The sequence below is a fragment of the Plecotus auritus genome (assembly GCF_963455305.1).
Source record: "Plecotus auritus genome assembly, chromosome: 6".
Taxonomy (NCBI): domain Eukaryota; kingdom Metazoa; phylum Chordata; class Mammalia; order Chiroptera; family Vespertilionidae; genus Plecotus; species Plecotus auritus.
In genome coordinates, this window is record NC_137773.1 from 84,898,615 (window position 1) to 84,921,438 (window position 22,824).

General features: G+C 48.9%; 1 protein-coding gene across 2 annotated transcripts; it reads left to right on the forward strand.

Moving 5' to 3' along the window:
• The first annotated feature begins 460 nt into the window (after positions 1-460).
• Positions 461-22,617, forward strand: CREB3L3 (cAMP responsive element binding protein 3 like 3). Of its 2 annotated transcripts, XM_080675831.1 has the most exons (14): positions 461-593; positions 1,701-2,949; positions 9,010-9,152; positions 9,754-9,822; positions 11,987-12,410; positions 13,155-13,283; positions 13,681-13,981; positions 14,855-14,967; positions 17,030-17,167; positions 17,722-17,828; positions 19,642-19,710; positions 21,227-21,311; positions 21,530-21,626; positions 21,830-22,270. In XM_080675831.1, the coding sequence occupies exons 5-14, from the start codon at positions 12,384-12,386 to the stop codon at positions 22,141-22,143; spliced, it is 1,380 nt and encodes a 459-aa protein (XP_080531957.1). In that variant the 5' UTR covers positions 461-593; positions 1,701-2,949; positions 9,010-9,152; positions 9,754-9,822; positions 11,987-12,383; the 3' UTR covers positions 22,144-22,270. The 2 variants fall into 2 exon arrangements, with proteins under 2 accessions (XP_080531957.1, XP_080531958.1); XM_080675832.1 differs by lacking the exons at positions 461-593; positions 1,701-2,949; positions 9,010-9,152; positions 9,754-9,822 and adding an exon at positions 22,488-22,617 and having other exon boundaries at positions 11,877-12,410; positions 13,155-13,254; positions 13,684-13,981; positions 21,574-21,626; positions 21,830-22,105.
• The last annotated feature ends 207 nt before the right edge of the window (positions 22,618-22,824 follow it).

Here is a 22,824-nt window from a genome sequence, read left to right on the forward strand (position 1 = left end):
AATAACAGATTTCTCAGGGGGAGAATGTTTTATCACTGACATGGTTCAGAGTTGCCTATACACAGCGATAACAGAAAAGCAACTAATAAAATAGGATTTATTCTCCTTTTTGAATTTTCAAAAGACAGTGCCCCCCTTCATTGATAACGCCTGGGGCGGGCTGTGTCCCTCACCGCATCTTTGGTATGCCAGTGCTTATGGGTAGGAGCTAACTGGATCTTTACTATTATCCTCATTTTGGAGAGGGGGAAGCTGAGGCACAAAGAGGCGAAGTAACTTGCTCAAGGTCACAGAGCTTGCAAGGAGTGGGGCTTGGATTGAACCCAGAGAGTTGTAGCTATGCTGTCCCCTCTGTGCTTGATGACATGGCAGAGCCCAGATCCTCCTGCCTGGCGTTGCCATAAGCACTGCCACCCAGGGGCCAGTCTGGCTTTATATCCCAGCTTTGAACTTCGGCATCACTGCTTGCAACCTTGGGCAAGAGACAGCTCTTCTCTGAGCCTCCGTGTCCTCATCTATAAAATGGTTATGACAAAACCCCCACTCACTGGGGGTTTAGGAGGATCCACATACTTAACACAGTGCCTGGCAGAGTGAGTAATCAATAAATACTAGCTGTGTTTTTTTGTTGTTGTTTATTTGTGTTTTTTAAAAAATATTTTTAGCCCTGTCCGGTTTGGCTCAGTGGATAGAGCGTCGGCCTGCGGACTGAAGGGTCCCAGGTTCGATTCCGGTCAAGGGCATGTACCTTGGTTGCGGGCATATCCCCAGTGGGGGGTGTGCAGGAGGCAGCTGATCGATGTTTCTCTCTCATCGATGTTTCTAACTCTCTATCCCTCTCCCTTCCTCTTTGTAAAAAATCAATAAAATATATTTTAAAAAATATATATTTTTTATTGATTTCAGAGAGGAAGGAAGAAGGAAAGATAGAAGAATCAATGATGAGAATTATTGATCGTCTCCTCCTGCACCTCTCCCCCCACCCCACCCCCCACTGGGGATCGAGCCCTGACCAGGAATTGAACCGTGACCTCCTGGTTCATAGGTCAATGCTCAACCACTGAGCCACGCCTGCTGGGCCTAGTTCTGGTTTTTATTAGACCTGGAAGTTGGGCCTAGGAGGAATGGCACTGTTTTTCTTGGAGAAAAAAGTCCAAAAGAGTGAGGTGTTGAGAGGATTCACTGCACAAAGTGAGTTCTCCATGCATACTTGCATGTAAAAAATTGCATATAAAAAGAAACTAATGAAAGATAAGAAATTGCTTCCTGTCAATCCTCTTTTAAACCTTCTGATTAAATAAAAAAGCACTCAACTGGGTACTGATGTGTCTTAAACACTTATTTACTAATTTTGTTTTAACAGAGTCACCCAGTCCAGAACCTTCCACAGGCAACAGTAGTGCCTAGAATTTAGTAACGTTGTTTCTTTCCCCTTGCCTCTGTTTTAAGTGCCTGGTGCTGTTCTTTTAATTTACCCTGGTGTTACAATGTTTCCTTTAAGATAAATTTGTTGAAGAAAAAGGTTAGTCCAATCTTCAGTTTATCGTCAACTTCGCTTTATTCCTTTGACACATTTATTTTAGAAAACCGCTTTATAATGGTAAATTGAGACCAGTATCAGATACCCCAAATAGAAAGTAACTGTAAAAAGACATGCAATGTGAAAATAAATGTTATAAGTTCTGCCAATCCTATTCCAGGCAGGTGACCTCTCTGGCATTCTCTAACCTGGAGATTCTGGTGGCGATCTGAGCATTCAGAGGCCTTCTGCTGGTGTCGGACGGACATTCCGGCTGAGAAATCTCAGGGAGAAGAACCAAGGCTTGGTGCTGCCTCAGCTCAGCTCGGCCAGCCTGGCGCATGTGGGGTGGAGGGCCTCTCCTCATATCTACACAACTTGGCCCATGACTCAGTCAAACACCACTCCTGATCCGATTTTCCCTGGGATTAAACATTAATCCCATGTTTGACCTTCTTATAACCTTTAGATCAATGGTCACATTTTACAGACAGGAAAACAGAGTCTCAGAGGGGAGAAGTGACTTCGTGGTGTCACAGCCAGTGTGTTGCTGAGCTGGGGACAGGATGTTGGTTTCTTGGCACCCAAAGTAATTCTGCACAAGATAGGAAATTCATGAACTGATCTGAGACAAGGCTGACATTTGAACTTGGCCTCGAGCAGGCCCGTTTCTCTTGGGATCTACTGTGCACACTGAATGTGAGGTTCATTCCACAAGTCTGTTGAAGCCACTTTGCTGGTAGGGGATCCTTCTCAGGGGGGCACATCAGTGACCAAAACAGACAGGTTCCTGCTCCCTAGTGTAAACAGATAGGTAAACAGGGCCCCTAGAAGGTGTATGCAAGAGTGACTGGGGTTGGAGTGACTTTGGCTGGGGTGATAAGGGCAGCTTCCTAGGGAGGTGACCACTGAGTCAAAACCACCAGGGTTGGGTTTTGTAACAGCTTGGGAAAGGTGTTGTGGGTTGAATTGTGTCTTCTCCCTACTCCACCCCACCCCAAATTCGTATGTTGAAATCCTAACCCCAGGACCACAGAATGTGACAGTATTTGGAAATACCAGTTAAAATGAGGTTATTAAGGTGGGCCCTGATCCATGTGACTGGTGTCCTTATAAGAGGAGAAAATGTGAACACAGAGACACGGGGAGAAGACAGCATCTACAAGCCAAGGAGAGAGATATCAGCAGGAACCAGCCCTGCCCACACCTTGATCTTGGACTTCCAACCTCCAGAACTGGGAGATAATACATTTCTGTTGTTTCGGCCGCTCAGTCTGTGTCACTTTGTTTCAGCAGCCGGACGCATTCAGTGCCTGGAGACCCAGAGATGCCTATCACCCCACCCCCTGGGCACCTTCCCAGAGTCCCAGGTTGGAACGGGAGGAGACACCCTCTCTGTCTCCCCCGCACCCCCTGCAACAGGAAGGAAGGTGAGATGACCACACCTGAAGCCAGCAGAGCCCTCCTTTGGCTGGTGAGAGGTCCGCTTCGACCTTGGACCCACCAGCCATAAAGCAATCACCAGGAGGAGGTGGTGGCTAGACATGGAGGGAGGGGTGGGGATGGGAGATGCATGGGGGGCCGGCTGTGTTTGCTGGTCTAGGCTCAAGGCCTTCCTGGGGCACTGCCCCAGGGACCACTCCTTCTCCTGAAGCTGGGGGACCACCTTGCTGTGTGAAGCTAAGAGTGAGCCCTGAACAGCAGGCTTAAAGAACAGTATCCTGCCCTGGCCGGTCTGGCTCAGTGGATTGAGCCTCGGCCTGCGGACCTAAGGATCCCGGGTTCGATTCCTGTCAAGCTCATGTACCTCAGTTGCAGGCTCCTCTAAGGATCCCGGGTTCGATTCCTGTCAAGCTCATGTACCTCAGTTGCAGGCTCCTCTCCAGCCTGAGCCCTGGTCAGGGTGCGTGCAGGAGGCAACCAATTGATGTGTTTCTCTCATATCAATGTTTCTCTCTGTCTTTCCCTCTCTCTTCCACTCTCTCTAAAAATCAATGGGAAAATATCCTTGGGTGAGGATTAAAACACACACACACACACACACACACACACACACACACACACCAGTATCCTGATACCCAGGGCTTTTAACCCTGTCCACACACATGTCCCACCCAGACCCTTCTAGAAACTTCTAGAGCCATCACAGGACTGACCATCAGCATTTTTACCCAAGGGGAACAAAGCCCTCAGTCCCCTTCTTTACTTCCCCTTTGCTCACTCTGCTCCAACCCCGTGCACCTCCTTGCTGTTCCTCCTACCTCAGGGCCTTTACACCACTGCTCTCTGCTCCCAACAGTCTTTCCACATTCCCACCTGACCACCTTATATAAAATTACAAGTCACCCCACACTCTCCATCTCTCTTTCCTGTTTTCTTTTTCTTTTTTTTTAATATATTTTATTGATTTTTTTACAGAGAGGAAGGAAGAGGGACAGAGAGCCAGAAACATCGATGAGAGAGAAACATCGATCAGCCGCCTCCTGCACACCTCCCACTGGGGATGTGCCCGCAACCAAGTTACATGCCCTTGACCGGAATCGAACCTGGGACCCCTCAGTCCGCAGGCCGACGCTCTATCCACTGAGCCAAACCGGTTTTGGCTGTTTTCTTTTTTTAATATGTTTTTTTTTTAAATGTATATTTTTATTATTGATTTCAGAGAGGAAGGAAGAGGGAGAGAGAAACATCAACGATGAGAGAGAATAATCGATCGGCTGCCTCCTGCACGCCCCCTGGCTGGGGATTGAACCCACAACCCAGGTATGTGCCTGACTGGAATCAAACTGGTGACTTCTTGGTTCATGGGTCAATGCTCAACCACTGAACCACACTGGCTGGGCCCTGCTTTATTTCTATACATGGTCTCTTAATATTACTTATTTTCTTGCTTATGCACCAATGGTATTATTTAGCATCTGTCTCCCCCAATAAGCTCCACTGAGATAGGGAGTGGGGAATATTTTTTTAAATATATTTTATTGATTTTTTTAATATATATTTTATTGATATTTTACAGAGAGGAAGGAAGAGGGATAGAGAGTTAGAAACATCGATGAGAGAGAAACATCGATCAGCTGCCTCCTACACACCCCCTACTGGGGATGTGCCCGCAACCAAGGTACATGCCCTTGACCGGAATCGAACCTGGGACCCTTCAGTCCGCAGGCCGACGCTCTATCCACTGAGCAAAACCGGCTAGGGCGGGAGTGGGGAATATTTATGTCCCCTGCTGTGTCCCCAGCACTGGCACACAGTAGGTGCTCAATAAATAGTGGTCGCAGGAATGAATGAATGAATTATTGGACATAACATCCTTCAATCTTTAGGAAGGGCAGAGGGAGCCCATTCCCCACCAAGTTTTCCTCCTTCGTGGTGTTTGGAGACCCTGGTTCACACCCTGTCTTCACCCACTCCCAGGAGCCCAGAACTTTCTGGAAATGCCACCACAGGGGATGATGTAAGAGGAGAGAGAACTGGGCGGTCTCCAGGATTAGGTGCTAATCAGTTAGCATTGCCCAAGAGGCAGATCAGAGTTCCCCCTCTCCCCCAGCCCCTGGCCTGCCCCTGCCACACCCATGTCACAAGGGTTTTACTCACTCCCTGGCAAGGCCATGTCCCAAGGGAGGGACCCAGAGGAGAGGAGGAGGAAGAGGGTGGGGGAGGAGCTGGTCAAGGAGCTGCTGCTCCCGAACCCCTCGCTTCTTCCCTGCAAAACTGACCTTAAAGAGAAGTGTAGAGAGAAGCCAAAAGAAATGGGAGGTGACATGGTGACAAGGGGCAAGCCCCCATCTGGAGCAGAGGACCTGGGCGTTGTCTCAACGGTGGCTGACTCATGGCGTGGCCACAGTGAGTCATAACCCCTTATTAGCCCCTCTGCCCGCCTGTGCAAAATGGGGACTGTCGTTAGGACCAGGCTTGTGCTATGGCCAAAGGGCTGTGGCCATCCAAAAGTGACAGGCGGGTGGGCATCTGCCAAGCGTCTCAGGACTGGAGCACAACATATTTCTTATAGAGACACATACAGTAATAATAGTAACAACCATGATGACTGCCAGGTTTTCAGACCTGACTCTGTAGAGGTCCCTTCCAAGCATTTCACATGTTTTAATCCATTGAATCCTCGCAACAACCCGGTGAAGCAGGTCCTTTATCCCTTATTTTGCAGATAAGGAAACTGAGGCAGGGAGAAGCACAGTCACATAGTGACAAGGGGCAGAGTCAGGATTTGAACACAGGCCCTGTTCTAACTCAGCACTGTCTGAGAGAAATATCACGTATCACTTTAAATTTTCTAGCAGCTACATTTTAAAAAGCACAAAGTAAAATTAAACTTTCATCTGAATATATTTTGTTAATCTAAATATTGTATTAATAAATCCAAGCTATTTTCATTTCAACATGTGGTCAATATAAAAATTATGAATATGGTACTTCACTTTTCTTCATACTAATCTTGGACATCCAATGTGCTTATCAATTTGGTCACTAAATCTTTATCAGAAATCCTTGATGTGTACTTATGGAGTTCAGAAAGTTTATAGTAAAAAGCATAGATTCATAAACCCAGGTTGTTTCATGTATACTCAAAATTTGTCCATTAAGTGACTTGAGTATTAGTTTTAAATTTTAAATTAACAAAAATGAAATAACATTGTACTCGATTACACTCTTTATACTTCAAGTGTTCAATAGCCATAGTGGCCTGTGGCTCCTGTATTGGGCAGTGCAGGTCTAATCTGCTAAACCTTGCTATTTCTAATAATGGCAAGTTCCAACTTTTTCTGAAAAGGACCAGATACTAAATATTTTCAGCTTTGCAGGCAACAGGGTCTCTGTTGCAACGGCTCAACTCTGCCATTGTATATAAAGCAGCCACAGAAGTTACATAAACAAATGGGTGTGGTTGTGTGCCAATAAAGTTTTATTTACAAAAACAAGCAGAGAGCCAGAACTGGCTTACAGGCTGCAACAGTTATATTTATAGACGTTCAGTTGTGCCTTCTGTAAGTATTGAGTGGGCAGCTACTGTATGGCAGGCATGGTGCCAGGCACTGGGGATACTGCACACAGTAGGTCTTGCCATGATGATTGTCCCTATTTTACAGATGAATCCCAACTGGAGACTTTATTATTTTTATTTTTTAAATATGTCTTTATTGATTTTAGAGAGAGAGGGAGAGAAAATCAATCGGCTGCCCCCTGCATGCCCCCTACTGGGGATCGAGCCCACAATCTGGGCATGTGCCCTGATGGGGAATCTAACAGCAACGTTTTTAGGTGCACGGGACAACACTAACCAACTGAGCCATACTGGCCAGAACATAGCTGGAGACCTTTTAGCTCTTCACCCCACACCTCTTCCTCTCTCTGACTAGCTAAGCTCCTGAACCAATATAGACGAAGGGAAGGAGCAAAAGACATTTTTGTTGCCTAACACAGAATAGACAATAAATGTGTGCTGAGCCCTGGCTAGTTTAGCTCAGTGGTTAGGGCATTGGCCTGTGGACCGAAGGGTCTCAAGGTTCTATTCCTAGTCAAGAGCATGTACCTCGGTTGCAGGTTTGATCCCCCAGCCTAGGTCAGGGCGTGTGTGGGAGGTAATCAGTTGATGTTTCTCTCTCTCTCTCTCTCTCTCTCTCTCTCTCTCTCTCTCCTCTCCCTTCCACTCTCTCAAAGAAAATATAAATGGAAAAAATATCCTTGGGTAAGGACTAAAAAAATAATAATGATCCTATCTAATAAAAGAGTAATATGCAAATTAACCATCACTCCACCACACTCACAAGTCATGCCCACTAACCACGCCCACTAGCCAATCAGGAGCAAGTATGCAAATTAACCCCAACCAAGATGGCTGTGGCCATGGAGAGAGCAAGAGGGAGGCATGGGTTTCCCCAGCGATGGAGGAAGCCAAGCTTTCCGCACACCCTGGCAGGCCCAGGCCTCCGCTTAAGGCTACAGAGTTTCAATTATAGAAGATAAATAAATCCCAACAGAAATGGCTGTCGCCATGGAGCAAGCAGGAGGCTTGGCTCCGCTCAAGGCTACAAAGTTTCAATTGTAGAAGATAAATAAATCCCAGATACCAGGGCCTCTGCTTGGGCTGCCGGGAGGCGTGGCCAGCCTGCAAACCACCACAGGCCCCTCGCCCAGGCCACCCCACGCCCCAAGGGAACCCCCACCCTGATCCGGGACACCCTTCAGGGCAAACCAGCTGGCCCCCACCCGTGCATCAGGCCTCTGTCCTATCTAATAAAAGAGTAATATGCAGATTGACCATCACTCCAACACACAAGATGGCTGCTCCCATGTGGTCAAAGATCCTGCCCCCATGTGGACACAAGATGGTCAGCAGGGGAGGGCAGTTAGGAGGTATCAGACCTGCAGGGGAGAGCAGTTGTGGGCAATCAGGCCAGCAGGGGAGGGCAGTTGGGAGAGACCAGGCCTGCAAGGGAGGGCATTTGGGGGCAATCAAGCCTGCAGGGGAGGGCAGTTAGGGGTGACCAGGCCGGCAGAGGAGGGAAGTTGGGGGCAAACAGGCTGGCAGGGGTGTGGTTAGGGGGTGATCAGGCTGGCAGGCAGAAGCGGTTAGGGGCAATCAGGAAGGCAGGCAGGCGAACAGTTGGGAGCCAGCAGTCCTGGATTATGAGAGGGATGTCTGACTGCCCATTTAGGCCCGATCCCACCGGGATCAGGTCTAAACGGGCAGTCGGACATCCCTCGAGGGGTCCCAGATTGGAGAGGGTGCAGGCTGGGCTGAGGGACCCGCCCTCCCCTCCCCCCCCCCCCCCCGTGCATGAATTTCGTGCACCGGGCCTCTAGTAATAAATGTGTTGAATGCATACCACAATAAAGAAAATATATGGTGCAATGTTTATAATATTGTCCCCATCAGTATGTACAACTAATCCTTATTCATTTTCACAGTTACATAATATTCCATTATGCGAATGCATTCAGACTCTATTAATCAATGCCCTATTGATGGATTTTTTTAAATGGATACTTTGGTTGTTTATAATGTTTTAGTTGTTTCTAAATGTTTTATGTGCATGGTTGTTTATTATATATTTTGTATACTTTTTATTGAGGTAGAATTAATTTACAATAATAATGCAGGTCTTACGTGTGTTCAATCTGATGAGTGCTGGCTGAGTAGTATTGTGTGGTATGGATATACCAGTTTGTTTATCCATTCTCTTGTTGGATATTTGAGTTCTTTCCAGTTGGGGACAGTTATGAGTAGAGTTGTCATGAACTTTCATGTCTTTTTGTGAACATACACTTGCATTTCTCTTGGGTAAATACCCAGGAGTGAAATTGCTAAGTCATATGGTGAATAAATGTTTAACTTTGTAAGAGACTGCCAGTTTTCCAAAGTTTACCAAAGTGATTGGGCCATTTTGATTCCCACCAACAGGGGGTGAGAGTTCCAATTGCTCCATAGCTTCCGACAACTTCTGATGTTGTCTATCTTTTTATTTTAGTCATTCTAGTGGTTATCTCCCAACATTTTCATATGTCAGAAATGGTTCAGAACAAATAAAGTAAAAATGAAAACAAAACACACCTATACAATTATGTTTGGGAAGTGCTACAGACTCTTCGCTCCAAAGGTGTAAAGGCTCTGGTAAGTTTTGCAAAGCTGTTTATTGACGCAGTGCTCCCTCATCTGGTTTGGCCACAGCATCCTTTTGGGGTTGTGTTTCACACTTAAACATATTGGTGGGATCTATTATGGAAATTTGAAGTTAGGTGGTTGTGTTTAGTCAATGGGATAATGTGATGTCAAGGGTATCAAAAAGTCCTGCTTTCCCTCAAATGTTTATCCTTATCCTACTTGTTCAGATATTTCTTTTTTAAAAATATATATATTTTATTGATTTTTTACAGAGAGGAAGGGAGAGGGAGATAGAGTTAGAAACATCGATGAGAGAGAAACATCCATCAGCTGCCTCCTGCACACTCCCTACTGGGGATGTGTCCGCAACCAAGGTACATGCCCTTGACCAGAATCGAACCTGGGACCCTTGAGTCTGCAGGCCGATGCTCTATCCACTGAGACAAACCGGTTAGGGCCAGATATTTCTTCATTGTGGTTTATGAAAGCCTTCTGAAGTCTATAATTATAAAAATTTAAAGAAATACAAATATTCTGGGGAGGGGAGTAGGGGGGTCTTAATCTACATGAAGATATAAATGAGTAATGCCACATCCTTTTTTTCTGGCAGGTTTTCACCAGAGGAGGAGGAGGAATTCTGTCTCAAGGGAACCTGGACTCCTGAGAGTCATGAATGGGGGTAAGGGGGAGGCAGAAAGAAGTCCAGAAATCAGATTTCACCTACTTGGTACACCTGCCAGGACAGGCTTGGCGCAGTGCCTCCACAGCGAAAGCTGAGTAAATATTATGACTGGATCACTAAAGACAAGCCAAACCAAACAAATCCCTTAAAGATCCACCTCAGAGAGAGATCTGGGAGCCAAGGACAAGATAATGATGCCAGCATCCAGAGGGGACAGCTACTGTAACACAGGGTCTCCCCCCGGGCATTGCTGACATTGGGGCCATGTCACTCTCTGTGGGGCTGTCATGGACACTGGGGTGCTAAGCAGCATCCCTGGCCCCTACCTACTCCATGCCAGGAATATCCCTCAGTTGTGACAACCATAGATGTCCCCAGACATTTCTCAGTGCCCCTACCGCGGGAGGGGCAACTGCTGCAATGTAACTTATTGCTGGATACAAGAAACACATCATGTGTGGCACATAGTAGGTCCTGATTAAATTTTTATTGCATGAATAAGTAATGATAGATGCATTGAGAAATATACACCAGGATTTAAATTTTTGGGGAGCAAGGAGGTTTTTTTAGTTACTCTGTAAACCTAGCTGTTAGCATCATGCCTGGCATACAGAAGTCTTTTTTTTTTAATTTTTTTTTTTTTATTGATTTCAGAGAGGAAAGGAGAGGGAGAGAGAGATAGAAACATCAATGATGAGAGAGAATCGTTGATTGGCTGCCTCCTGCACGTCCCCCACTGGGGATCGAGCCCGCAACCCAGGCATGTGCCCTTGACCGGAATCGAACCTGGGACCCTTCAGTCCGCAGGCCAACGCTCTATCCACTGAGCAAAACCAGCCGGGGCCATACAGAAGTCTTGATGTAGTCATGTATTCACTAAGTTCTCAACAGCTTCCTTTTTTTTTTTTTTTTTAAGAATCTCTGTCTTTAAAAAAATTTTTAAATTGATTTTATAGAGAAAGGTAGAGAGAAAGAGAAACATTGATTAGAGTCATCAATTGGCTGCCTCCTGAATGCCTCCTACCAGGGATCCAACCCACAACCTGGGCATGTGCCCTGACTGGGAATCGAACCAGCAACCTCTTGGTGCATGGGACAAAGCTAAGCCAACTGAGCCACCCGGCTGGGCATCAACAGCCAGCTTCTTGCTCTATTTAGTATAAGCCAGACTCCTGCCTTAGCCCAAAGAGCCCTGCACAACCTGCTCCTGTCCTTACCGCTCCCTCCCTCCCTCTTCCTCACTCTGTTGCAGGCACCCCAGCCCCTCACTCTTCTCCCACTTGCCAGCACAGCCCTCCCAGGGCCTCTGCATGTGCTATATATATATATATATTTTTTTGGCCTGAAACCTCCTTCCCCTAGATCGTCCATGGCTGTCTCTCTCTCATCATTAAGGGCTGTACTTAAATGTCACCTTCTAAAAGGGGCTTTTTCTAGTCCTCAGTTGCCCTTTATCATGGTTTCGCTTAGTTTTTCAGTAGTACTTAACCCATTTATCTGTTTACTGGTTTATTTATACATTTATGGTCTAGCTCATTCACTGCCTCACCCCTAGTGCCTAAAATGGTGATTGGCACATAGGAGGTGCTCAATGAGGAAGAGTTGATTGAGCACGTACTGTGTGCCAGGCATTTCCTGGACACTGAGGACCCAGCAGAGAACACAGAGACTCCATTCTAGCCCCTAAGGCCCTTCCATTCTGGGTGCAGTGGGGAGGGGAGAACTGAGGGAAGACACCAAGCAAGTTAATACACAAGTAAGAACATTTTAAATAATGAGTTCAGTGAAAACAAGGATCTGATAAAGATACATGGGGAGGAGTCTTCTCTCTGCTGGGGTCAGAGATGGGCTCTCAGCTACCTGGGCTGATTCACAAATATCAAACATTCATGAATAAGTGGGCACAGTGACTGAGTCAGGGGTGGAGGAGAGGGGAGTTCCAGATAGAGGGAACTGCAAATGCAAAGGCCCTGAGGTGGAAACAAGTTTGGCTCAGTAAATAGTTGTTGAATAAATTAACGACAGAAGATTCTAGAAGGAATTGGTTACAGGGGTTCAGCCCTGGAGGGCTTGGAGGGTGGTAGGAGGTTGCCAGCTGTGATGAGGGGAGGGAGCTCCTGCAGAGAGAAAGGCTTCGGTGGTCCTGTTTGTTCTGTCCTAGGAGTGGACTGGACCGGCCAGGAGCCCTGGACTCTCCTTTATCCCGATGTCTAAGACTCTGATAAGAAACAGTCCCTCAAAGTAGGGAAGAGGTCATGGCAGAGCGGAGGCACCCCAGACTTTGGCCTTTGCCCCTTGCCTGCAGGAAAAGCACAAAACATCAAGATAACGGGTCTTCTCTCCCCTCCCCCTAGCCTGCCCTGGTATCACTGGCCCTTTACCCTGTCCATCTTGCCTGTCCCCCAATCAGCAGCTGGGGGTGGGCTGGGAGCACCCCAGGACTATTTCAGCATCTTTTCGGGGTGGGGAGACAGAGCCACAGACAGGAACAAGACTTGGGGTGAGCCTCTACCGATCAGAGACACGGAAAGTAGCTGGAGGCAGAGCTGGCCGGGCTCATGAATGGAGATTCACCCGCTGGAAAGGTGAGCCCTGCCTGGGTCCGTAGGTGGAGGGGAGGTCTGTGCCAGGAAACTCTCCCCAAGCTCCCAGAGTTGGGAGGAACCCCCACCACATTGCACAGACGGGAAGAAAGGCCCAGAGAGAGAATGCAGTGACCAAAGCCATGCCTCCATTCCAGGGCTGCTCTTACTTCTCCCAGCCCCCGCCCCCTCCCCCCGCCCCCCCCCCTCCCAGGAAGGGGGACATGGGCAGGCTGAGAATGAGAGGGCCAATTCTATCAGCCTCCAGGTAGTGAGCAGGCTGATTGTCCCCGTGTGTACATCTGTCTAGCACTTTTAAAAGAAACTGGCTCTCTCTCTGACCTAACCGGTTTGGCTCAGTGGATAGAGCGTCGGCCTGCGGACTGAAGGGTCCCAGGTTCAATTTCGGTCGAGGGCATGTACCTGGGTTGCGGGCACATCCCCAGTAGGGGGCGTGCAGGAGGCAGCTGATCGATGTCTCTCATCGATGTTTCTAACTATCCCTCTCTCCTCCTCTCTGTAAAAAATCAATTAAAAAAAAAAAAAAAAAAAGAAAAGAAAGAAACTGGCTCTCATCCCCCCCTGGGAACTCTGGGTCAGCCCCTCAGCACTGATTTGGAGGTGGAAGCCAGGCCTAGGGATTGAGTGGAAATTGAACTTGAGCTGGACAGGCCTGGGGTGTATGCAGGTGGGAGATGGGGAGGAGAGGGGCTGTGTGACCCTCATGCCTGTCCCGTCCTTCCCCAGATGGCTTCTGCCACCTGTCCCATGGGCCCCATCGACAGCCTGGAGCTCCTGGACCTCCTGTTTGATCGACAGGATGGAATTCTGAGACATGAAGATCTGGGTGAGGACTGGGGCCACGTTGGAGACCAGGTGAGGCCCCCCACTGCAGATAGAACTCCACTCAGCTTGGTAGCATTTCCGGCTCATGGTGTGTACTTTCAGCAAAGCACATTATTGCGTCGAACCTCTCAGCTACCCCAAGGGGCAGGCAGCATCGGTGCCTTAGAAGTGATGAACCCGAGGTTTAGTAACTTGTCTGGGTCACACAGCAGTTTGGAGTTGGGTCCAAACTCAAACTCAGGGCTCATGCCTTAACCAGGCCGGATGGTGTTCTCATGGTACATGATTGTGTTCAAGCCCCACAAGCTTTCATTCTGGTAGAAAGGACAAGTGAGGCCCAGAGAGGGTCAGTGGCTTGCCCACAGTCACACAGCAATCCAGAGCAAAGCACAGACCTCCTCATTCCCGCCCCACCCCCTCATCCCAGCAGGTGCTGCCAGCCCCGGACTCTGATGATTTCCTCAACTGTATCTTGGGTTCTGGAGACTCAGCACCAAGCTCTCCTCTCTGGTCTCCTGCGGACAGTGATAGCGGCATCTCTGAAGATCTGCCCTCCGACCCCCAGGATACCCCTCCACACAATGTGCCCACCACCACCCCGGCCGGCTGCCATTTCTCGGAGTCTGGCAAGGGGCTCTGCCCCTCCTACGTTCCTCTCCCCCACAGCCCCAACAGGCTTCTTGGGCCAGTGGCCCAAGTGCTCGAGGCCTCTGTGGCCATAGACCTGGGTGAGTTCTGTGTCTTTTCTCACTGCCCTTACCTCATTACACACATACCCACCCTTTTGAGATGGATGCTCTCATAGGCCCATTTTCCAGATGGTGAAACTGGGTTCCCATGAGGTTAAGCAACAAGTCAAAGCCACATAGCTGGGATGCACCCACGACAGGCTGGCTGTGAGGCTGTGACACCAGGTGTCATGCTGCCAACCTTGTCTTCGTACCTCCCCTGCCTGGGTCATAGTAGATGCTCCATGAAAGTGAGAGGTCATGGATCCCAGTGGTCAGGGCCTCCTCTTGGGAGAGGCCTTTTGCAGAAGACACCCCAGTAGGGCATCCTTTGTCCTTTGAGCCTTTGAGCCTTGCAATGGAGTGGGAGCTCTTCTGAATCCCACTGGAGAGTTGAAGAAACGGAGGCTCAGAGAGGTTTACTTGCCCAAGGGCACACGTTTCACCCAGTGAGAATGAGACTCTAAAGTTTGTGCTCTGGAGAGCAGCTCACTTACAGTGGGCCGGGCACAGGTGGGAGGACACCAGAGGTGAATCAGACCTGGTCCCTGCCCCAAAGGGAGATAAGGCCTGGCTGGCTGTAAATCTGGTCTAGGATCCTGGGCGATAACAGCCGCTCTCTCCTGATTGGCAGTGGGTCCCTCGACAATATCCTGATGAATCTGGGTTTCAATCTTCCAGAGAGGGGAGACTGAGGCAACAGCTGTGTCTGTCCCCTTCAACCCAGGCCTTGGGGCCCCAAGTTGTACCCCAAATCCTTAGCACATTGGAGTCAATCCTGGAAGCCTAGGTGGAGGAGGCAGGCAGAAGCTGGGAGGTCAGCGCCCCCCACCTGACGCTCTCCCTGTCTTTGTCCCCATCTGCTCTGGTTAGAAATGTGGAACCCGGGCCTCTATCCTGAGGAGCAGGCTGAGCTGGCAGTCTCGCCCCCAAGCTGCAACCTCACGGTGAAAGACCTCCTCCTCTCCGGCAGTGGTGGAGACCTGGTGAGCAGCCTCTACCCCAACTCCCAAGCATCAGAGCTGGGAGGGCCGCTGGGTTGCACGGAGCCCCAATATCCCCATTTCAGAGACTGAAAAACTGAGTCACAGACAAAGGCTGGATTTATCCAGGGTCACATCCAAAGCAAGTCTGTGGGTTCCAGGCCTGAGTTCTCTATCTCCTGAGCTGGGACATTTTCTACTATAGTAGTAGTAAAAAAACCCAAAAAAAACCCAAAAACAAAAAACAACTAAAACTTACTAAGCACCTACTATAGACCAGGCACTCTTCTAAATGCTTTAAATGTATAATCTTTTAATTCACAATGACCATGAAGATTGGGGATCATATTATATATTTTTAAAAATAATTTTTATTGGTTTCAGAGAGGGAGAGGGAGAAAGAGATGAGAATCATCTATCAGCTGCCTCCTGCACTCCCCCTACTGGGGATCAAGCCTGAAACCCAGGCCTGTGCTCTGACCAGGAATCAAACTGTGACCTTCTGGTTTATAGGTTGATGCTCAACCACTGACCCACCCTGGCCAGGCAGGGACTCCTATTATCTTAATTTTACATATAAAGAAACGGGCATAGAGAAGTTAATTTGCCTTTAGCCACCCAGCTGCTGCAGGCTCTATCCCTGGGCTGGCCTGTTGGGCCTATTGCATGCTGACTGAGGGCTTCAAGTACCTCTAAACCAGATCTGACAACACAATTAGTGCCCTCATTCCTCAAGGCCCAGAGCAAGTCAAGGCCCGGAGAGGTTAGATCCAAGTGACACAGCAAACAAGTCGCCCAGTAGGATTTGAACTCCAGTTTGTCTGATACCAAAAGTCATCCTGACAAGCTCTAGGCTAGACCGAAATGCCCCTCCCAGCTTGAAAGATGCGGGGTGAGCACCAGCCTGTGCTCAGCCTCTGGGGATCTCATGGTCAAGATGGGAAAACTGACTGACTGCCCATGAAAGTGTACCAAGAAGGGAGAGAGGCTGGAGGGTCATTGCAGGTCCTGGAGGGCATCATAGAGGAGGTGAAACTCTAGTGGCCTTGAAGCATAGGAAAGGAGAAGGATTGCTTTGGAAATGCTAACTGGGTTTTGTAAACGCATCAAGTTCAGTATCATTGCTCTTCATGTCAACAACCTTAAGATGTGGGAGACCTTATCCCCATTTTACTGATGAGCACACTGAGGCTTGGACCCTGGAGAGAAAATGGTTGGACTAATCAATGAACTGGAGTTCTAGGTAGTGGAGTTTGATCTAAAGAATGACAGACTGCCCCCAATCTCCTTTATGCCTGAGTCTCCCATTCCTTAGAAATGTGACATTTCTAAGACTTGGACATTCTGATGACAAGATTCTTTCATTTTTAATGTTTATCTTTAATAATTTAAATTTAACTAAAACTACTTTGAATAGGGAAGTGCATTCACACAGTCCAAGTTTCAATGGAACAAATGAGTAGATTGGGAGAAGCACCTTCTCACCCCAGTTTCCCAGACACCCAGCTCCCCACACAGGTTCAATTTTTTTCCAAAGAGATACCTTTTTTAAAAAGTTTAATATGACAAGTAGCAGGCCACATGCAACAATAGTTTGCCCCCCCCCACCTTTTTTAAGTTGACAGTTTATTATGGGGATTGCTCCATAGCATGACATGGAGAGCCATCCCTTTTCAGAGTTGTGTAATACTCCATTGTACAAATGGGCCTTGCCTTATTTACTGGATATTTTCATTGCTTCCAATCCTTTGCCATTGCAGACAGTGTTACAATGAATGTGGACAGCCTAGAATGGTGCCTGGAATGTAATAGGTGGCTATAAATAGCTGTCTAGTGACTTTGTTAAGTGAATAAAAATCCTGTATGCCCCTTCTTTTGCATATGTGGGAGGGTATCTGTAAGATCAGTTCTTGGAAGTGGAATTGCTGGGTCAAAGGGCTATGTGCTGGCCATTGGGGACTCTACAGCAGGTGGACTGATTGTTTCTCAAATCTGATGCCTCTTTCATTTCCCAAAGGCTGTCGCTCTCTCTGCCCCCAATGCAATTCCCCTGTTTTTTCCATAGCAACAGCATTCCTTGGCAGCCCCCCACCTGTTGAGACCGGGGACTGGGCACTGCCAGGAACTAGTGCTGACAGAGGACGAGAAGAAACTGTTGGCCAAAGAAGGCATCACACTGCCCACCCAGCTGCCCCTCACCAAGGTGAGATGGTGAGGCCCTTGGCTCCGAGTCTTCCCCACTTCCTGCAGCTAGCTGCCCATGAGTCTCACCTTTAGGCCTCCCACACTAAAATGGTTGGACGTGTCTACAACCAGAGTAAAAAAGTCATCCAAAAAGCCAACTTAGCGAGATCTCTCTATCTCGCCACAGTTCTCACCCAGCCCTTTCACGTAATATCAACACCTGAGTTTGCCATTCCAATTGGAAGACATTAGTGTTGGTATCAGCTGGCCCCCATGAAAAGCACCGATCTCAGATATGACCAGAAGGTGGCGCAATTGCATCGTACACAGAGTTTGGTAGCACGTTACTAACTGGGAATAGGAGCTGGATAGATTCCAGGACCCAGGACTTTCCTGGAGACTCTGCAAGAATTTAGGGGTAGGAAAGCTGGTCTTGAAATCATCAGGAGTCTGCTCCCACGTCCCCGGGTCTGGGATGGCTCCCCTGGGAAGAGATTGGGTGAAATTGTGGGGTCCAGACAACAGTGTAGACCCTCCAGCCTGACTCAGCCTGTTCCCCATGTCACGTGGCAGTATGAGGAGCGAGTCCTGAAAAAAATCCGCCGGAAAATCCGGAACAAACAGTCAGCCCAAGAAAGCCGTAAAAAGAAGAAGGAATATATTGATGGCCTGGAAACTCGGTAAGGCTGGGTCCTGGGCATACTCAGGGAGGAAACTGAGGCCCAGAGAAAGGAATGTAATGGGCCTAAGGTCACAGTTTTTTTGTTTGTTTTATTTTTTCATTTTTTTTATTGATTAAGGTATTATGTGTCCATATCTCCCAACGTCACAGTTTTTAAGGCCTGACAAAATTAGAGTCGTCTTCCCTCTCCAGGAGAGACCTTTTTTCATGTGAGTTGCAAGGACGGAATATGCATAGAGTCAGCTCAGGGAAGAGTTTCAGGGTCCCTTTGTCCCCTAGAATAGGTGGTACCAAAAGAGAGGGAGGTATTATCCATCTTGTCTGACTCTGTGCCAGAACATGGGACATAGGATGCTCACTTCCCTGGTTGAGATCACTGGTCCTCAGTGCTGTTGTGACTGCCAAAATGACTTTATGGAATGTTACAGGTCTATTTGGGTTTCCGACTTATTCCTGGGTCAGTTTTGGGATGTTATATTTTTCTGTGAAGATGCCGAGTTCAAATTTATTGACATAAAATGGCTTATAGTCCTCTCCTATTATTTTAAAATGTTTTTATTGATTTTAGAGGGAGAGGGAGAGAAAGAGAAACATAAATGAGAGAGAAACATCAACATCGATTGGCTGCCTCCTGCACACCCCCCACTGGAGATTGAGTCTGAAATCCAGGCATGTGCCCTGACCAGGAATCAAACTGTGACCTCCTGGTTCATGGGTCGATGCTCAACCACTGAGCAACACTGGCTGGGCTATAATTATGCCCTTCTTAATAATTCATTTGTTTATTTATGCCTTCTCTTTATCTTTTTTATCAATCTTGCCAGAAGTTTGTGTATTTTATTATTCTTTGCAAAGAATGGATTTCTGGCTTTCCCTCCCATCCAATTGTATTTTTCTTTTCGAGTTCTTTCATCTCTACTATAAGCTTGTTATGTCCTTCTTAGACTGGCTTTTTGTATGTGGGGGTGGGGTGGTGGATTTTATGCTGTTGTTTAGTTCATTGAGCTGAATTAAAGCTATAATTTCCCTCTCAGCACCACCTTAGCTGCATCTCACACATTTTGATTTGTACTACTGTCATTGCCATGTGGACCCTAGGTTTTCTCTAATTCTTCTTTATCTCTTGAGTTATTTAGAGAGGACCTTTCAGAGAGGGGATTTTTCTCTTTCTTGGTTGTGATGTGAGGACTGACACATCCTCATGCTGTGATCTGAGTATTTAAACTCCACATCTGAGTGGTCTGGGCCACTATCATGTTCACAGATGGATGCAGATGGGAAAGGTGTTCCATCAGAACCCTAGATGGAACAATAATCATTGTCTTGTTCCTCAAATGCAATCTGCCAAGCCCCTACTCAACTTTGCTTCATGCCATTCTCCCAACCCCTCTGTGAACTAAATAATTGTAACCCAATTTTACAAGTGAGGGGACTGAGGTCCGGTCAGAGAGCTGCGTGGCTCAAGGTCACAGGGATGGTGAGGAGTGTAACTTGGTTCTCCTTGGACGCCCAGCCTCCCTGCTATTTCATCTTCTGGAAGCATCACTGCCTGACTTTGGCATTCCATTCCAATCGTGGGGGCTCAGACTTGAATGAAGCCCCCCACACCAATGCAGGGATGGGACCTAGAAACCTGGCAGACATGGGTTCAATTCTGGCCCTCAGAGACTTGCCAGGGTGACTTGGAATGAGTGACTTCTCCTCTTTGGCCTTGGGTTCCCTGCCTATAAAGTGGAGCCTCACAGGAAGAGGTGACTGGGACAGTTGGTGGCAGGCATACTCTGAATGTCACTGTGACATTGTCCCTGCAGGATGTCGGCCTGCACTGCCCAGAACCAGGAGCTTCAGAGGAAAGTCTTGCATCTCGAGAAGCAGAACCAGTGAGTCTTGGTCCAGCCAGGGCAGAGGACAGGGGGAACCAGCCCCCAAATCCCTTGCAGGAGAGGTGAACAATGTGGGGGAGGGGGCAACTTCTGTGATAGCAGGGCAGAGCGGGGGTGGGGAGAAAAGGGGGTGGGTGGGGGTAAGGATTCCACCTAGAAAGGAGGCAGGCTGCATAGTGGAGGGGATTTGGATTTGGGGTCTTAAAAGATGTATAAGAGTTCAGGGGGGAAGCTACTCTCAGTAGAGGAAATGGCATATGAATGGCCTGAGGCTAGGAACATGGTGTATTGGAGAACTACACATAATTCCATCTAAGGGGTGCATCCACTTAGTCCGTTTATTTAGCATCTACTCTGCATCATAGTTCTGGGCACTGGGACCACAAATGAACAAGGAAGACACAGTCCCTCCACTTAAATAACTCACAGTCTAGTGGGAGACATACTCAAGACAAACAAAAATACATAAAAGATCACACAAATAGTGATAGTTTGTAGGAAGAAAAACAAAGTAGGGTGAAGGGCTATTTTATATTGATTTGAGAGAAACATTGATTTGTTGTTCCACTTATTTATGCATTCATTGGTTGATTCTTTTTTAAAAAAATATGTTTTTATTGATTTCAGAGAGGAAGGGAGAGGGAGAGAGAGATAGAAACATCAATGATGATCAGCTGCCTCCTACACGCCCCCTACTTGGGATCGAGCCCACAACCGGGCATATGCCCTTGACTGGAATCGAACCCGGGACCCTTCAGTCCACAGGCCAGTACTCTATCCACTGAACCAAATTAGCTAGGGCCTTTGGTTGATTCTTATATGTGCTCTGACCAGGGATCAAACCCACAACCTTGGAATATTGGGATGGCGCTCTAACCAACTTTTGTTACCCAGCCAGGGCTGTCGGGCTATTTTAGACAGGAAGATCAGATAAAGTGTTATTTGAGACGAGGCCTCCTAATGGGATGAGACAAAAACCAGCTGCCAAGAGACCTGGGGGAACAGTGTCCTTAGAGGAAATAACCTGTGCAAAGGTCCTGGGGCCCAGCATGCTGGAGGCATGGTGAGGAGGCCAGTGTGGCTGGAGCAGAGTGAGTGAGGGCGGCAAGTTGTTCAGGGCTTCAGTTGCAGAGAGGACTTGAGGGAGGTGGGAGCCCTGAGAGGGTTGGGAGAAGCTGTTTTACATTTGGAAAGCGTCCCCCGGTTGCTGAGTGAGGGCAGGAGAAGCGGGGGGCGGGGGGGAACAGGTGGGTAGAGATGAGGGGGACCAGAGAGGAGGCTTGAGTTGGCGTCCAGGTGTGATCCTGGAGGCCTGGATGGGTGGCAGAGAAGTGGGTGCGATGCCATTGGAGATTTACCAAAGCAAAGAGGGAGGGGGGCCTTGTAAGAGAGCAGGGGGGCCTTGAGGGGAGGACAGAATTCAGACATCAGCTATGCTGGGGAACCCAAGAAATGGACAGAGAACCAGGTTAAGGCCTTGTAGGGCTCAGCCAAGGCTGCTCATTCCACTAAGGTCCCTCTTGGAGCAGCTGAAGAAACTCCAGGCCATTGTAGTCCAGTCCACCAGCAAGTCAGCCCAGGCAGGCACCTGCATAGCGGTGAGTCCTACCCCCTGCTCTGATGGCCCCCAGGATAAAGGGGTTCCTCAGCCTTGGCAGACTGGCCTGTGGGAGGGGGAAAGGTGAGTGTGAGTAGCATGGCCCTGGCCCCAGTTCAAGCACAATCCAGCCTTCTGGGCCTGTTTCCCTGCCCATAAGATGGGTGTGCTTACAGGGATAGTGGAGGGATGGGGTGACCGCACCCCCATCTCTGGCAGGTCCTGCTGCTCTCTTTTGCCCTCATCGTCCTCCCCTCCATCAGCCCTTTTGCCCTCAACAAAGCCGAGAGCGCCGGAGACTTCACACCTGTGCGAGGTAGGTGGGCCAGGATCACTTTGGGGTCCCCTCTGGGCTGCATCATGGGCAACATCCCCATGGCTCCTCACGTCCCAATATTGGGCCTCTGGGGGAGGGGGAAGGAGCCCCCCATGCAACTGCTCCCTGAAGCTGGGAGATAAGGAAAGTAGGAACACCAGTCTTCCTACCCCATCCCTCATGAACCCCCAACTCTCACTCAGTCTTCTCCAGAACTTTGCACAACGACGCTGCTTCCCGTGTGGCCCCCGACACCATGCCAGGTTCCGAGGCCCCAGGACCTCAGGCCGAGGCTGGCGCACCTCAGGGAGGGTCTCCAGGCAACCCCAGGGTGCACTGGAAATCCCAGGACATGCTGCCTCTGGAAAACTCGACGGAGGAGCTGAACAAGTCGACCCTGGTCCAGGGCAACTGGGCAGAGGAGCTGAGCCGGGCCACCCTGCTGGACTGGGCCTCATCTGAGCCAGCACTCAGCCCAGGTCTCGTGGGGCTGGAGGCAGTGGGGGAGGAGCTGTGAGTACCACCTGGATGTGACTCCAGGCCTCTCTGCTCAGGGGCACTGTGGTGGGTGCTGCAGCGGAGGCAGGGGATTGGAGGTGAGACAGAGACCCCTGTGGAGATGCCAGGATGGAGATGCACAAACTCACAGCTACATACCCAGGGACCCAGACACAGGAGCAGAAACTGATGCTCAGACCCAGGGCAACCCTAAGGCCACAAAGCCTGAGAAATACACACAGACCCAGGCACAGAACGGAACAGGCAGATACAGAGTGATCCGCAGACCCTGACATACACACACATGCCTCAACAATTGCGCTGCCTGGGGACTCCTCCTCATCCCTGTCCCTTCACACACAGGGAGGAGGAAGTGACTGAGACTGCAGGGAGCCTGGCCCCTAAGCTGTGGCTGGGCTCTGAACTTCGGGATGGCCGCGGCCACCCTCCACCTTCTCTGACTGCCGTGATCCTTAATAAAATATTGCGACAGAACACGGCTGGTGTGGAAATGTAACTGGGTAGAGGCTGGAGTCTGGGGCTCCCCAACCCCCAGAAGGTGGGGCTGGGCAAGCCTGGGATGGGGGAATAAGGTGCGGGGACCCCAGGCACCCAGGCTGGAGAAGCGGCCGGTGAGGCGCCAAACATGTCTTCAGCACCGTGGAGAGCGGCAGCTGACGGAGCGCGAGGTCCTGGTGTC